The sequence below is a fragment of the Ambystoma mexicanum genome, chromosome 6p, assembly GCF_040938575.1.
Source record: "Ambystoma mexicanum isolate Mex_15411 chromosome 6p, UKY_AmexF1_1, whole genome shotgun sequence".
NCBI lineage: Eukaryota > Metazoa > Chordata > Amphibia > Caudata > Ambystomatidae > Ambystoma > Ambystoma mexicanum.
Window position 1 is genome coordinate 786,346,507 of NC_090935.1, and position 15,573 is coordinate 786,362,079.

General features: G+C 48.0%; 1 protein-coding gene across 13 annotated transcripts in view; it reads left to right on the forward strand.

Annotated features, from left to right (window-relative positions):
- Positions 1 to 15,573, forward strand: part of CAST (calpastatin) — a 757,786-nt gene that overhangs the window by 505,284 nt on the left and 236,929 nt on the right. For all 13 annotated transcript variants that reach the window (XM_069627659.1, XM_069627661.1, XM_069627656.1 and 10 more), the window contains 2 exons: positions 7,223 to 7,315; positions 11,560 to 11,661. In XM_069627659.1, the coding sequence (XP_069483760.1) occupies positions 7,223 to 7,315; positions 11,560 to 11,661 (195 nt within the window). The remainder of the gene's footprint in view (positions 1 to 7,222; positions 7,316 to 11,559; positions 11,662 to 15,573) is intronic.

Below are 15,573 nucleotides of genomic sequence, written 5' to 3' on the forward strand. Positions count from 1 at the left end.
TCCGTCACCTGCCACTCCCTTCACAGGCTGGGCTTCTCCCTCAACTGAAAGAAGTCCCACTTGACGCCAACTCAGCGGCTCCAGTACATCGGAGCAGTGCTCGACACGTCCCTGGGGCAGTGTTTTCCTCCCCAGGTGAGGGCTCATCACATTCAGCAGATGGTGCACAAGTTCCAACATGCCCAGAGTCTCCCTGCATTCGAGTTCTTGAGATTGCTCGGCCTCATGGCATCCTGCATTCTTCTGGTGCCAGAGGCCAGTTTGCGGATGAGATCTTTGCAATGGGCACTCAAGCTCCAGTGGTCTCAGTCCTCCGGCAGGATGTTGGACCCTGTTCGGGTGCCATCCTCGGTTGCCCAGGACCTTCTGTGGTGGGCCATCGAAGGCAATCTGATGAAAGGGGGCTCCTTTTTGGCTACCCTGGCCGGAGGTGACGATCGTGACGGACGCATCCCTCACGGGATGGGGAGCTCATGCCAACGAGTTGACAGTCCGCGGTCGTTGGTCTCCGTCGGAGTCCAGACTCCATATCAATCTGTTGGAGCTGATGGCCGTCAGGTTTGCCCTGAAGGCTTTTCTGCCGACTGTGCGAGGAAAGAATGTCCTGATTCTGACGGACAACACTGTGGCCATGCACTATCTCAACAAAAAGGGGGGGGGCAGGGTCACTTCCTCTGGGCAGGGAGGCGATGCAGCTCTGGTTCTGGGCCATCCAGCAGGAAATTTCAACTTTGGCAGTTCATCTGGCCGGAGACGAAAACAAGACGGTGGACGCTCTGAGCAGGCAGAGCACGATCTCTCACGAGTGGGAGCTGGCACAGGAGATTCTCCTGGAGATCTTTGCCCTTTGGGGGACCCCTCAAGTTGATCTCTTCGCCTCCAGTGTCAACCGGAAGTGCGAAAGGATCTGCTCGCGGGAATTTCCTTCAAACGGAGCCTTAGGGTCCTCCCGCTGCTGTACGCGTTTCCTCCAGTCCCCGTCATTCCGCAAGTGCTGAGGAGGTTACGGAGGTTCGGTTCCCGGATGATCCTCATTGCTCCGGTATGGGCTTGGAGGACGTGGTACCCGGACCTTCTGGACTTGTCCATCTGCCCTACACGTCGTCTTCACTACCGAGACGATCTGCTCTCACGGGAGGGGGGTCAGGTTCTCCATCCAGAGGTCAGATCCCTCAACCTTCACGCTTGGCTTCTGAAAGGTTGAGGTATAAGGATTGGGACCTCTGTGAAGACGTGATGGAGGTGCTGCTTTCAGCCAGACGGCCGGCAACTAAGTCCCTGTACCGTTGCCGTTGGAGGAAGTTCTGCGACTGGTGCAGGGTTCAGAATGTGGATCCTTTTTCATGTGACATTCCTGTCGTTCTGTCTTTTTTGCTTTCTGTGGCCCACAAGGGCCTACAAAGTGGGTACCATTAAAGGTTACCTGGCGACGCTGTCTATATTTAAGCACTCGTCTGAGGAGTGTTCTTATTTTTAAATCCCTTTGATTTCTCAGTTTCTGAAAGGGCTTACTAATGTGTTCCCTCCGTCACCTTTCCAGGTGCCAGGTTGGGATCTGAACCTTGTTCTCAAGTTTCTAATGGGTGCTCCCTTTGAGCCTTTGCATTCTTGTCCTTTGAGACTGTTGACACTTAAAACTCTGTTTTTAGTTGCGGTCACTTCCACTCGCAGAGTGAGTGAGTTACAGGCACTTTCAGTTAAGCCACCCTTCACTGTGTATCATAAGGACAGGGTTGTCCTTAGAGTTCGTCCTTCCTTTCTTCCGAAGGTGGTGTCGGAATTTCATTTAAGCCATTCATTTAAGGCATTTTATCCTCCTCCACATACGGGTAAGGAAGAGGAGAGGCTCCATAGGCTGGATCCTAGGAGAGCTTTAAGCTTCTACATTTCCTGCATGTCCCGGGTCAGAGTGGACGATCAACTCTTTATTGGTTACGCTGGAAGGCGTTTGGGACAAGCTGTTACCAAGCAGACTTTGTCTCGATGGATCATCTTGGCAATTTCCGAATGTTACCGCTTGGCGGTTAAGGACCCTCTGGTAGGCTTACGGGCCCATTCTACCAGGGGTATGGCTCCCTCTACTGCCTTTACTGCCCTGCAGAGGGGTGTTCCCATTCGTAACATCTGTGATGCAGCCACCTGGGCTTCAGTCCATACTTTTGTACGTCACTAGTCCCTCGATTCTATCCGGGGGCAGGATCTGGCCTTTGGCAAGGCGGTCCTTTACTCTGCAATTTGATTGGGCATTCTAAATTTGTATACTCTAAATTCTTTTCCCTCCTTCTTACGTTGGTACTGCTTTGGGAGTCTGTCATAGATATGGAATACGTCGGAGGACCCAATCCCCTCGAAGAACAAGTTACTCTCTTACCTGGTAACGTTCTTTCGATGGGATGGTCCGACGATGTATTCCCTGCATACCCCGCTACAGAATTTCTTATGCGATTGCAGCTTACGTTTCCGCAAGGCTTTCTGTGTTCATACTCGCAGAAGATTGGTGCCACACATTCTGGGAAAAAACTACAACTGAGGCTACGGGCGTCGTGCGTCCTACTTATAACATCTGGTGACATCGGCCGTCGGAGGAGGTCCTCGAGGACGGCGTATCAACGTCATCGACGCAGGACGCAGACGTCAAAAGATTTTCTGAAGCAGCACAGCTGTGGTGATTATTGTCATAGATCTGTAATACGTCGTCGGACCATCCCATCGAAAGAACGTTACCAGGTAAGAGAGTAACCTGTTCATCTTCCTTGTTTTCAAGTAGTTCCCCAAACCCCTGATGTTGCAGCTCATTAACTTAATCATCATACTGCAGACCGGACAGCTTCTCCTTGGGCCGCCATCGCCTAGTCCCACCCCTCTCCCCTCAGTTGTTTAGTGTATCGGGTGTATGCCACCCGCCATGGGTTTTTCAAATGTTTCCACCAACATAACTTTGAATATACCTCCCTTCCCCTCCCCCCTCCCTCTGACTGCCACCCCCACCACACTGCTCTTCCCCAACTCGCAGTGTAGTGTTCGCCCATATCTCTCCCTTAAGCAACCCAAAAACCCCAACCGGCCCGTAGATAACAACGGGCAACCATGTGGACCAGAACAGAGCAATCGCTTGGGGGACAGCTGCCACCTTGGCGGCACACAAAACTTGTTACCATAACTATATATTACCCTACGTCAGGTAGGTTAGGACACTTCAAGCAAACCATGTTAGAGCAGTGGTATGTAAGTTTGCGCAAGAGTTCAGTCCGGTGGGTGAATTTCAGGCGGGTGCTCGCCTGGAGTGTCCAACAGGATTTGAGATTCAATGAATTTTAGCGCTTCCTCCGGAACACTGAAAAAATAGTTTCCCCTGGAACTGGAACCGTAGATGTGCCGAGAAAAGCATGGCGTATTGGATATTTTGTTCCTGCAGTAGTTTCTTGATCCCGTTGAAGTGGCGTCTCTCTTGTTGAACAGCTACCGAGAAGTCTGGGAAAATTCAAATGATGTGGGATCCCATTTGCAGTTCTTTATTTCCCTAGCTAGTTTTAATATGTGGTCTCTGTCTCAAGTAACTTAGGAGCTTAACAATAAGAGGCCTGGGAAAGTCTCCCGGTTTCGGGCATGGGGCCAAAGCCTGGTGGGCCCATTCGATTGCAAAGAAGGGCGAGAGTTGAGGGTTGTCCAGTAGTTCCCGAAGCAGTTGTTGAACCGTGGTTTCCATTCCACCCCGCTAGTGCTTTCCCGGGTACTCGCACAATACAAATGTTATTTCTCTGCGACCTGGATTCCAGGTCCTCGCATTTATTCTTGATCTGCTTGACATCTGTGGTTAGTGAGGCCACTGTGGTTTGCAGGTTATGCACATTATCCTCTGTGGTTCCGATCCGCTTTTCCGCTTCATTTATCTGCTGGACCTCTTTCACCAATTGTGAGTGGATTGATGAAACATTAGCTGTGATGTGGTCAGGTTTTTCGTGGACAGCGGTGAATATCCTGGTCATAGCTTCCATCATTTGCTTGAGGTCTGGGTCCGCAGGGTCTGGCAACTTTTCATTAGCGGCCTGGGAGGGGGCTGCAGGTTCCAGTTCGCCCTGGGCGGTCGCCTTGGCAAATTTGTCTGTAGCTCCTGTTTTTGTCCCCCTTCCTGCCCTTTAGTCTTGACTAGGTGAGTAAATGCTGTCACAGAGCAGGAGTGCTAGTGTGCGAATAATCCCGGGACCAGGTTATCTGGATGCTCTCTGTCCCGGTTGCCTCAGATTATAAGGCCTTCTGGAGTATAAATTGGGGCAGGCAGCGTCTGGGGCTCCCAGAGGCGGAGACGGACCTCTGCAGTAATTTCAAGGGTGTATAAGACCAGAAGAGTCAGCAGCTCCAGTGAATCAGTGTTCCAGGGTAGTGTGGATGCCCCTCGTTTAGTGTCTGGCACCGCTCCTTCGCCTCAAGGTACATGAGGATATGTGCTAATGAATCCCTAGGGTGGCTTGCACCGTCTTAGTGGAGGGGAGAACGTTTCTGCAGGCCTGTCTCCAAATGGGCCCTAATAGCTCTGCATCCAGCTGCAGGTAGCAATGTACAACTCTGGGTTGTGCCCAGAACGGTCAGCCTGTTAATCTGGGGCCAAGAGATGCTGCCAGGTTAGCTGTCCTGGTTCAAGGGATTGTGGGGTTCCCCTCCAATTATGGGTATTTTGTGCCACTACATGTGGTGACCAAAGTCGCAGGAAGCCAGCCCAGGGCAGTTGAGGGTTGGTTGCAGTATTATGTGGCCTGGCCCCTTCCCTGAGTTTAAGGGTCCCCCAATGCAGGACCAGGTTGTTGCGTGCCACCCCCCAGGTCGCTGACACCTACGACGACCGCTTGGCCTATCACAGGGGGTGTATAAAACCAGAAGAGTCAGCACCAGTAAATCAGTGGTGTTCCAGGGAAGTGGCAGTGTGGATGCCCTTCGTTTTGTGTCTGGCACCGCTCCTTCGCCTCAAGGTGCCTGAGGATATGTGCTAATGAATCCCTTGGGTGGCTTGCACCGTCTTAGTGGAGGGGAGAAGGTTTCTGCAGGCCTGCCTCCAAATGAGCCCCAATATCTCTGCATCCGCCACAGGTAGCAATGTACCACTCTGATAATCTGGGCTGCGGCCAAGAGATGCTGCCACGTTAGCAGGCTGGGTGCCAGCCCAGGGCAGTTGAGAGTTGGCTGCAGTGTTATGTGGTCGGGCCCCTTCGCCGAGGTTAAGGGTCCCCCAATGCAGAACCAGTTTGCTGCGCGCCGGCCGCACAGGTCACTGGCACCTAGGATGACCGCTTGGCCTATCACAAGGGGGAAAGGTGGTGCCTGGGATCCTCACCTTGGAGTGATCGAGGTCCAGTGTCAAGCCCGCAAATGTGTCCCTGTGGGTTATGGATTGTGGCGCGTTCCGCACCATGAATGTCGCAGGCCCCCACCACAGGCTGTCGGGTGATGGCGGGTCCGAAGAGCCAGGGGCCACCTGCCCGGGCGAAGGCGCCTCACGTTTTGGATCAAGTCGGTGCTGATGTTGCCGATGGGCCAGGCAGCCAGCGCCCCCCTGGCTCTGCTCATGCAGCACAAGGCTTGGCTCATTGTAAGCCACCACCTCCCAGGTGGGGGGTCAGGCAGTGCAACTCAGTCCTTCGATCAAGTGGCTGTGTGGGTCGGGTGCACCCCGCAGTCAGCAGTGTTGCAGCAGTCCCGGACAAAGGACCCAGATGAAAGCCAGCCTGGCCCCTGGGAAACTGCTACACGCCAGGTCCCAGGAACAGCCAGAGAGTCCAGGCAGCTCCGGGGGTTAAACCAGCCGGTTTTTAGTGTGAAATAGGGTCTTGGGACAACGTAGGGTCAGGATTTTCATGCCGCCATCTGGAGCTCTGCATTTAAGCAGCCATCTTGGTCAGCTGCTCATCAGCGTCCCACCCCCTTCGCCCCCAAACCCCTGGCAACCTGAAATAACTTCAATGCAGCAGCTGCGTTTACCACGCTTCTCTGCAACTCTGGCTTCCCAAAACAGGATGAAAGTTATTTTCTACATGGGACACCTTGTAACCTGCATCAGTTTTGATATTGAAGGCCTGACCTTTAAAAAGCAAGCAAACTTTGGCCGATTTTTGCCTAGGTAGTGGCTCTACTGCCTTCGGTAAAATGTAATGCTGGAAAATATATTGTGCGTGGTATCATGGATCTCTGTGAGCTGGAGGCAATGAGCTGCAGGCAACTTCATCAGACAGCGCTAGAATGGCCCCACACACTCCACGCACAAAGGACTGGGGATTGTAAGGAACTCAGGGTGGCAACAGTAAAGACAGATCACAGTTCAAAGGTGTTTATTGAATAATTAATGCAGGGTGGAAAAACGCCTAACCTAAACCTAAATCTAAGATGGGAGCAACCTTCGACCATCAAATGAAAATAAGGCAGTCCTAGTGGCATTGTGTCAAAATAAAAAGCCTATACTAAGAGAAAAAACCTATTGCCAAATCCTTACAACTAATTACAGAAAGAGTGTGGGATAGGGTTTCAATAAAGAAAGAAGTGTTCACAAATAATAAGTCAGGATGTGACTTGCAGGTGTCTCCCTTCCCCATGTTTTGAGCATGAGACAAAGTGGATCTCCTGAGCACAGCACACGCTCGAGCTTTCCCAGCACGAGCTGACAGTTCCATATCACCTGTCAGGTTCTTCAATGGCCAAGTCTCTTTTCAATAAAAAGTCTCTTGGCTTCGAGGCCTACTGTATCCAACAAACAAACACAAAGTTCTACTTCACCTATAACTTGGGTGATGGCTTCACCCTTGGGTCCCTCTCTTCCGGGCGCAGACCCCTCACAAATCGTACTCAACAAATCAACTAAACAGTTCCTTTTTTCAATGAACTTTGGGTGTTGATGTACTAGCGAGTTGTATTGATTCACTGAACTGTCCCCATAGCAAATGAAAATTTTTGGCCTTTACATAGTAGGTGTATAGTTTTAGATAAGGCACCATATGTCAATGAAAGATTTAATTATTTTATTTTTGCATATTTCTTGGAGACCAGTAGGAATTATTTCAAGAGTAGATCTTCTGTTGTTCAGAGTGTTTGTGATCCAGTGCTGCCTTGTCACATGATTTTGCTTTAATCTCATTGCTAACTTTTGTGAGCTCTGCATGCATGATTATATAATAAGAACATTCCTGTTGCCTAATCTTGCCCATGCTTAATACCCTTTTTTACCTTGTATTATAAATAGCAATCCCTGGGTGAAGAGGATCTGGTGGCTGCCCTCTCCTCAGACTTTACCTGTTCTGCTCCCCCTGATGAAAAGAAACAAAAACTTGAAGAGGTGAAGAGATGCTGCAGTAATGAAAAATCATCACGTTATAACACCCTTCTACAACAGAGCTTGCACTGGTTTTTATGTGGTGGTGTTACTCTGTTGCTTCTACTGCATTGATCTATTTGCTGCTCTGGAAGTTGTCTCTCTCACTGACTGCCTCTACATTTCCTCTCATCTGATCATATTCATCACAGCAGCTGTTCCCTTAACTGCAGCCTGCGACTTAGTCTCAGATATAATTGCTCCCTGTGATCTTGGACTCAGTGATTCCATTTTGGGTAGTCCTCTAGCATGTGTGCGAGTCACCCCCTTTCACTGAGCTGTGTATGGTGTCTTTCACTGGGGTTCTCTATCTTGTCAAGAGGGTGCCCAGTTCTCTGCATTGGCCAAGGTTGATTGTGCTCCCCTACCACACCACCCATCATGTCAACCATTATTCATTGATCTTGTGCTTGGAATTACCTTATGATCTCACTCGTTATTGCTGCCTATGTAATACAGAGGGTGAGCCCCTCTTCTCCAATTGTATCCCCTCATTAACTGCTCCTCTTGCTCTTATTATGCAAGTGCTTTATAGAGTGCCACACTTTAGCCTCTCCCCAGAGCCAACTACTTGCTTGTGGCATTGCAGATCACCAGGCAAGATTACACATGACATTAACTGTCCAATTAATTTCATACTCCCTGAATATGTGTGATTCCTAATGCAATTGTCTTTGGGTGTATTTCTTCATGGTCCATTATTTCCTGCTTTTTAAAACTTTTGTGAGCTGTTGCCCAAGATGAGTAGGGCTTTAACCGCTAGTGTTCCACTTTCAGTATTTTTTCTATTTATTCGCTATTGAGGGTAACGGTTGTTTCACCCTGAACTGCTTAGAAAATCAAATGGCAGACATTGGGGCAGTCTCTAGCCAGGTGCTATACATAAGTGGGATAGATACTGAGCAATCTACGTGATGTAAGTGAGTAAATGGTACATAAACCATGGACAAGGCAGACATGGTACACACCATAGTCTGGTTGGACTGGCTAATTAGGTGCCAGGTGGTCGGGGAGAGAATGCAATGTGAGAGAAGGTAGATGGAGCCGCTGCTAGGTTAAGGAGGTGGTACTTGAGCGAAAATGTGAAGAAGTGGAGTGTAGTAGCATTTTTGACATGGCAAGGAGGGGAGTTACAATTGTGTGGAACAAGAAGAGAGAAAGAGCCAAAGCAAGAGGAAGCACGGTGTGATTGGTGGAACAGCAATTAAGGAGTGTGCTAGAGAAGAGGGTGGGTAGAGGACTGTAGTGTAGTAGTAGATCATCTCAGCTAGGTTGCTTCATATATACAGGAATGTGAAAACATGCAGTAGGAATTTAGAGGCGCTGCTGATGCATGGAAATGCAACCAGCATGGAAGTAATATTTGTATGTGAAAGATGAGCAGGGAAGATTATATCAAGGGTACAGGTGGCAAAGTTGAGTAATTTTTCAAGTGCAGAGAAAGACTAGAGATGGAGGCCAACAATGTGGCTGGCACAGTAGTCAAGGTGTCTCATTACCGTAATCTTCATTCTGAACTTGGTTGAGTTCTTGTTCAAGAGGATGTAGATTACTGTAATGTCAATTTGGTGGATCCTCGCCTCATTCAAGACGGACGTAATAAAGAGGTGAAGGTTAAGGTCGCAGTCAAAAAGTGCTGTATGGTAGAGGGAGCATTAAGTCAGGTGAGAACAAGACTGGTGAGGGATTATGGCAGAAAGATAGATTAATTCATTCTTGCAGGAGTTCAATATAAAACAAAAATGTGCCACCTAGTTGCAGATCACAGCTAGACAGTTGGATATGTGGGCTGAAAATTCATGGGTCTAAGTGAAGGAGAAGCAACGTTGCATGTCATTGGCAAAGAGGTGACAGAAGTATATAACGGAGGATATGAGGTGCCCAAGGGAGGCAGCGTAAAGGGTGAATAGTAGGGAGGCTAGGATAGAGCCTTGAGGGACACAAACAGTGAGGTGGGGCTAAAGGTGCCGTGTTTCATAAGATAGAAAAGGAGCCATGTGAGAGATAGGAGGCAATCCATTTGGGTGGTTATCTGAATGGCATGTTCTGTCAGTATCAGGTGGTGAGGGCAGTGGTCAACAATTCCAAACACGGCTACAAAGTCAAATAGGAATCATATGGGTGACCGCTTCCAGTGGTGTGCAAAGTTTAGACAGCTATATATGTGGGGGTGGAGAGATACACAGCAGTAGTTGGTGGGATGGCCTGGGTCAGCTGAAAGCTTCTTTAGGCTAGATGGGGGAAGTTGCTACTTTGAAGCCAGCTGGAAAGAGTCCAAGGGAAGGAGAGGAGCTGAAGAGGGAGGAGAGATAGGAGCAGGTGAGATGAAATGGGAGCACACGAGAGGGTAACAGTCCTGGTGGGTGCCAGTTCATAGGGAGAATTTGGTGTAAGGAGCAGGAAGTGGAGGTGGGACACTGGTTGTAGCAGGAGAAAAAGGAAGTCTGGGGAAGGGACAGGTGGGTGCTCTGGATTTGTTTTGTTATTTTGCAAGAAAAGTAATTGGCAAACGCATTGGCGGAAAAGGAAGAAGAGTACCCTTGAGGTGCAGAGAATCCAGAATGGCTTGTAGTGCGGAGGAGGGGTTGTTTGGCAGAACGGTAATAAGGTTGGTGAAGTAGGGGGTTTTGACAGTATTCAGGCTAGTATTGGAGAGGAGTGCATTCTTGAGGGAAAGTTGAAGAGGAGGGTTATAATCTTAAAAATTCTTTTAAAAAGGTGGCAGTGCATATCTTGTTAAAGGCATGCTTGGGAAAGGAGCGGTATAAGGGTTGACGGTACAAGAGGGATAATGGAGTTCAATATGTGAGCGGAGAGTTAAGTAGAGAGATAATGGTGTTCCAAGGCTGAGTGGAGAGTCAGGTTGAAATCCGTGAAGACTAGTTCTATGGAGTTCTGGGGAGGTCCAAGGGAGATCAGGAAGGACTTGGCTTTGGCTAATTAGGGCTAAGAGAGTGAATTTGCACCCGGGGGAGGGCGCTCAACCAATCAGGTGGCTGTAACAGCGGGCAAGAATACACAATCCCTGCCCACTGTTCCACCCACCCATCGTGCTTATTTTCATTCCTTTTTTCATTGCGTGCAGGCAGCAAGGAGCTTCTCCCTGTTGCCTCCCAATCCCTACCACTTATCTGTGGGGCCGGAGCATTGCGCTCCGGTGCCAGAGCTCCTGCCGTCTGGCTGCTGCCATGGACATGGAAAAGGGACTTAGTCTCTTTTAGAGATCGGCTGCGCTAGCAGCGCGGCACTCCCGGTGAAATATTGTGAAAGCCATTCACTCCCTGTACGAACCCTGGGGTTCGAATGGCTTTCATGCCCTGCCAGGAGGGCGGACATGGCCTATAACGGCCCGCCAGCCTGAGCTGAGGCCCTCGCTTTGCTCAGGCCTGCCTTAGCTCTGGCTGGCGGGCCATTACAGGCCATGTCCGCCCTCCTGGCAGGGCATGGAAGCTATATTCGTGTTTGTAGATAGTAGAGATGGGAGGGGAGTGAGCAAAAAGGGGGGATAACCATTCTGAAGTGGCGAATAGGGGCCAGAAGGGGAGGGTACAAGTGCAAGAGAGTTGCAGTGAGAGTGAAAGGGTAGATTATGAAGGGAGATCAGCAAGGTTTTATTAAAAAGGTGAGAGTCAAGTTCAAACTGGGTAATGGGAGAGATTTTATGGAGTTTAGCGCTATTGAGGGCTCAGTGGGGGATCCTGGGCAGAGTCAAGGAGGAGGTCTGGGATTGATAAATGAGGATGGTGATAATGATGTTGATAAGGGCAGATGTTGAATGGGGATGAATTCAAAGGAACAGGTAAAAAGTCAGAGGTTGAAAAAGGGGCTGAGAAGTGAGCCTTTTTTTCTTTAGGTCAACTCCACCATCTCTTTTGGAGGAGCCAGAGGAGTGACAAGGTAGCACAATGAGTGTGAATAGCTATAGGGTAGTGTAACGTTTTCGTTTTTTACAATGCTTTCTAGCTTAATAGTACATTGTGATGTATGCTTTAACCCATAGTTCATTTTAATATTGTCTGTAATTTTGTATTTTATTTTGTTGATTTGTGTTTTTTTGTGACTTACAGTGTGCATCTTTGAAATATTTCATTGTTTGTGTGTTAAAAAAAAAACAAGCAGTAATCAAAAGTACTTCACATTCTTTAAAGTGAAACTGAAGAACAATGCCACGCTTGAGTAATTTGCAATGTTTTTGTTTGATCTTCCAGGGGGCAGTGGATGACAGTGCATTAGATGAGCTAATGGGTACCCTGGAAGGACCTGGAGAAAATGTTCCAGCATCTCCAGTATACACCGGTCCAATAATTACAGTAAGCAACACTAAAACCCATTGCATTTGTTGGCATGTTGCATAGTATGCCCACTTCACAAAGAGCAGTGTTCTATTCTCTCCTGTTACATCCAAGCAATGGTGCGGTTTGCTTTATTAGATTTTCTGCATATTAGTGTGAATGGATGAATAAACACAGTATATGTTTTAAGTATCACATGGTAATAGCAAAACAAAACCTTCCACTCAACATGCCAAAATTATTTTTTTTAAATGCAAATATTTGTGTCCAGCAATTGAGCAGGTGAGCTGTCACTGGCCATGTCCATCGCTGAATGTTGGGATTATTGCTATAATAATGAATACATGTAGGTAGACAAGCACACCAATTAAAATGGTCTCTGCATCGATGAACAGGGCCAGCGATGTATTTTCAAGTTCTCCCGCTGCTGAGTGCCTAGGAATGTAACATTCCTTTCCAACAAGAAAGTTGAGAAGATGATTCTTCGGGTGTGGTACTCCCAAATGTTGAAACAATTTCCAAAGAAGAACTGTGGTAATCTCCTACAGCCATTGACTTGCACAACACCATGGCACCTCTGTTGCCACCGGCTGGCTTCACTGTTCTTATCAGTAGTGGCAAAGACTGTCAAATTATACAGACCACAGCCCCTTAATTCCGCCAAACCTTCTGGAACAGTCTCAGAATAATGGACCTTTTAAAACAACGAAATAACTCCAAACCAAATGAAACAGGTGGGGAAAACATTTAAAATAACACCCTTGTGTGTTTAGGATTTTAAATAACCAAATTTGTTACAAAAGTCAAAAGGACTAATCTAGCGCTGGTATGGCAGACAATGGATGTTTGGAAATTACATGTATCTTTCCTAAAAGGAACTAATTGTAAAAGGTACGGCCAGTAGATAAGCAAGTACTGAACCCAACCTGCTATCGCTTGTAATGTCCTAACCTAACATAAAGTCAGAAAATTGTGCAGGATGTACATCAGAGTGAAGAATTTCAAATATATGCCACAGGTAACATCTGTGCCACAATGCAGTTGGAGAGTCTACATCAGTGTTGGGCAAACTGGAGTCCTGCAGATGTTTTGGCCAACTACTCCCATGACCACTCACCATTGCCTGTGCTGTCTAGGGCTGAGTAGAGTTGTAGGCCAAAACATCTGGTTGGTTGCAGATTGCCCACCATTGATCCATATAATACCATGATCTATTTAAATCATGAGCAAAATTATGATTACCTAGTGTGTCCTTTTACCCCAAATTTAACTCAATAGATGCTCCTTTTTGGGAGTGTCAAAGGAATCTACTTAGATGAGTAGGAGAGATCCCAGATCCAGCAACTGAGCCACACAAGCTGAAATCGCCCAGCAAACTACATCTAGGGATGGTGCCCCAATCAATGCAGTCAGATCCAACAGATTAAAAACAATAAACTGTATAAAATTCTTCAGTTTTCTGTCACTATAGAAGTCCCTTACTAAAAACAACAAACATAGGGCCTAAAATAAATCAACACTAAGACGTTAAAACATTGGCAGTCCAGTTCCAAGGTGGTGGGTGGAAGAATTACTAGCCACATGGTGCATCATGCACTTAAGCACAGGATCCTATTGATGGACCATTGGATAACCCTACAATATCTTTCCCTGACATTTCTAAAACACAAGCCTAATGACAAGTGGTGGTCACGGATGGGGTTAGCGAATGCTTTCAATGTATTCAAGTTGAATGTTCGATGTCAGGGTCATATATCTGCACAGCACACCCATGTCCGAACCCCCATTCTGCAGCCATCATAGATGATGCATTTACTTAGAGAAATCATGTGTGGTGAGTATGAACAGTTAACAGGTGCATTCTGCTCAGGCTCCACATGTGCCCCCTTCAGGAATTCCTACAGGCTTTTTAAAATGAAGTCTCCGGACATTGGGTCGACAAGCTCATTCTAACCAGTCCCTTCTACCTTTCTACTTCTATATTGGTGGAAGGACATTGCCAACCTTACCAGCGGGGCTCCTTTCACAGTCACGTGTCATCTAGTGACTGTAACACATGCTTCCATGGAGGGCCGGGGAGCACACACTACGAATCTTCATGCTAGAGGACTCTGATGAACAGTGGAAAAATCTGTACATAGCTATGTTTAGAGCTCAGGGCATTATTCTTGGCCCCCAGGTCCCCTGTCTACATTGGAAAGTGATACGTGGTATGTGTGTTCATGGACAATACAACCACAATGTTCTACAGTCCCCTTTCTACATTGGAAAGTGATACGTGGTATGTGTGTTCATGGACAATACAACCACAATGTTCTACATTCGAAAGCAAGGAACCACCAGGTCTGTGATCCCACCCTACAAGGCCCAGGCCCTGTGGCATGGGCTCTAGCCCAGACAATGTTCCTGACTCCTTTTTACCTTCCAGGAGGCATCCCCAACTCTATTGCCACCTCTCTCAGCAGGGAACTATGCTCCTGCCACAAACTGGAGCTTCTGCAAAGCCAACTGGAAGGCCTATTCCCTACATTGGGAGGGCCAGACGGCGACCGGTTGGCCACAAAGAAGTATGACTCCTTTGCCAGCAGATTCCCTGGACTAGCCAGCCTGGGAAACGCTTTCATTTTTTTGTGGAACGTGGGGTTTCTGTATGCCTTTTTCTGCCAATTGCACTTACTGTTAAAGTCCTCCACGCAGCTAAACAGCAGCTATGTGGACTGATCCTTGTGGCGCTACCATGGCCTCTGAGTTCTGGTTCTCAGAGCTTCTAGCTCCCCTCTGCCTCACCCATCAGTCGTCTGCCAGTGCACAATCTTCTTTCCAGAGACAAGGGACACTTGTTTCGCTCAACCTCACAGCCTGGTTCCTATATCTCTAGTATTTCAACCACATCGACATGCCCCAGAACTGCAGGAATTTCCTTGCCAAAGCTCTTACCCCTTACGCCTTTTCCTGTTATAACAATAAAGCGAAGAGGTTCACCATCTGGTGTTCCTGCCACAGAGTGGATGCCCTTCATTTGCAACCGCTACAAATCCTGCCATACTTGTTCTCGTTGGCTATCAGTGGCCTTGCTCTTTCTTCAAACAAAGTTCATCTGGCTGCCATTTTCTGCTTCATGTGCATATCTATGGTGCCTTCGCTGTGGTCACACAGACCGGGGTAGGGCATTAAAGGCACTATTTTTTCAGACCTTGCCCCTGCCCGCCAGCCTGCCATTCATGGGAACTGTACCTTATTATCTCCAGATTTATAGGGCCCTCCCATTCGAGCTGATGCTTAAGTACAGTCTCCTGAAAGACCGTGTTTTAGTGGCTATCTTCTCAGCCATAAGAGTATGTGAGATTCAGATGCTCTTCTGGCAGCCACCTTTATCTCACTTCCACAAACACAAGGTTCTTTACTGGGCCAATCCTAGAATCATGCCTAAAATGACACCTCAACAAGCCCTTAGTCCTGCCTATCTTGTTCATCTCTCCAACAACACCTGCTGAACACTCTCTAGAGATCATGAGGTTGCTCAAATACGTTGATCATACATTGGTGGCAGTGGAAAGCGAATAGTGGTGCTTGGAGGGAGGGGGCCAGAGACAGACCTAGTGTTTTTTGAATGGGGAAATGTGGGGGCGTGGCCGATAGGTGCGAGTGCCAGAGGCGCACAAAGATGTATTAGCCAAACTTGACTTAAGTTTAAATTCCGCACCAGCTGCTGCACTGCCACACCAGGAATTGCTCCTGTCCCAGCCAATCAGTGAGTAGCTGGGGTAGGACAGGAAGTACTTTCCGCAGCACCTCAGGAGCGTGGTTTTTCCAAAACATGTTTTACTTTTTTTCCAGGAAAGGTGGGGGGGCAGCAGGTAGAGCTTGTGGTCGGCCACTGATTTGGGCAGGTATTGAACCAAGAGGGTCTGGCCAGAGCCCCAGTTTTGG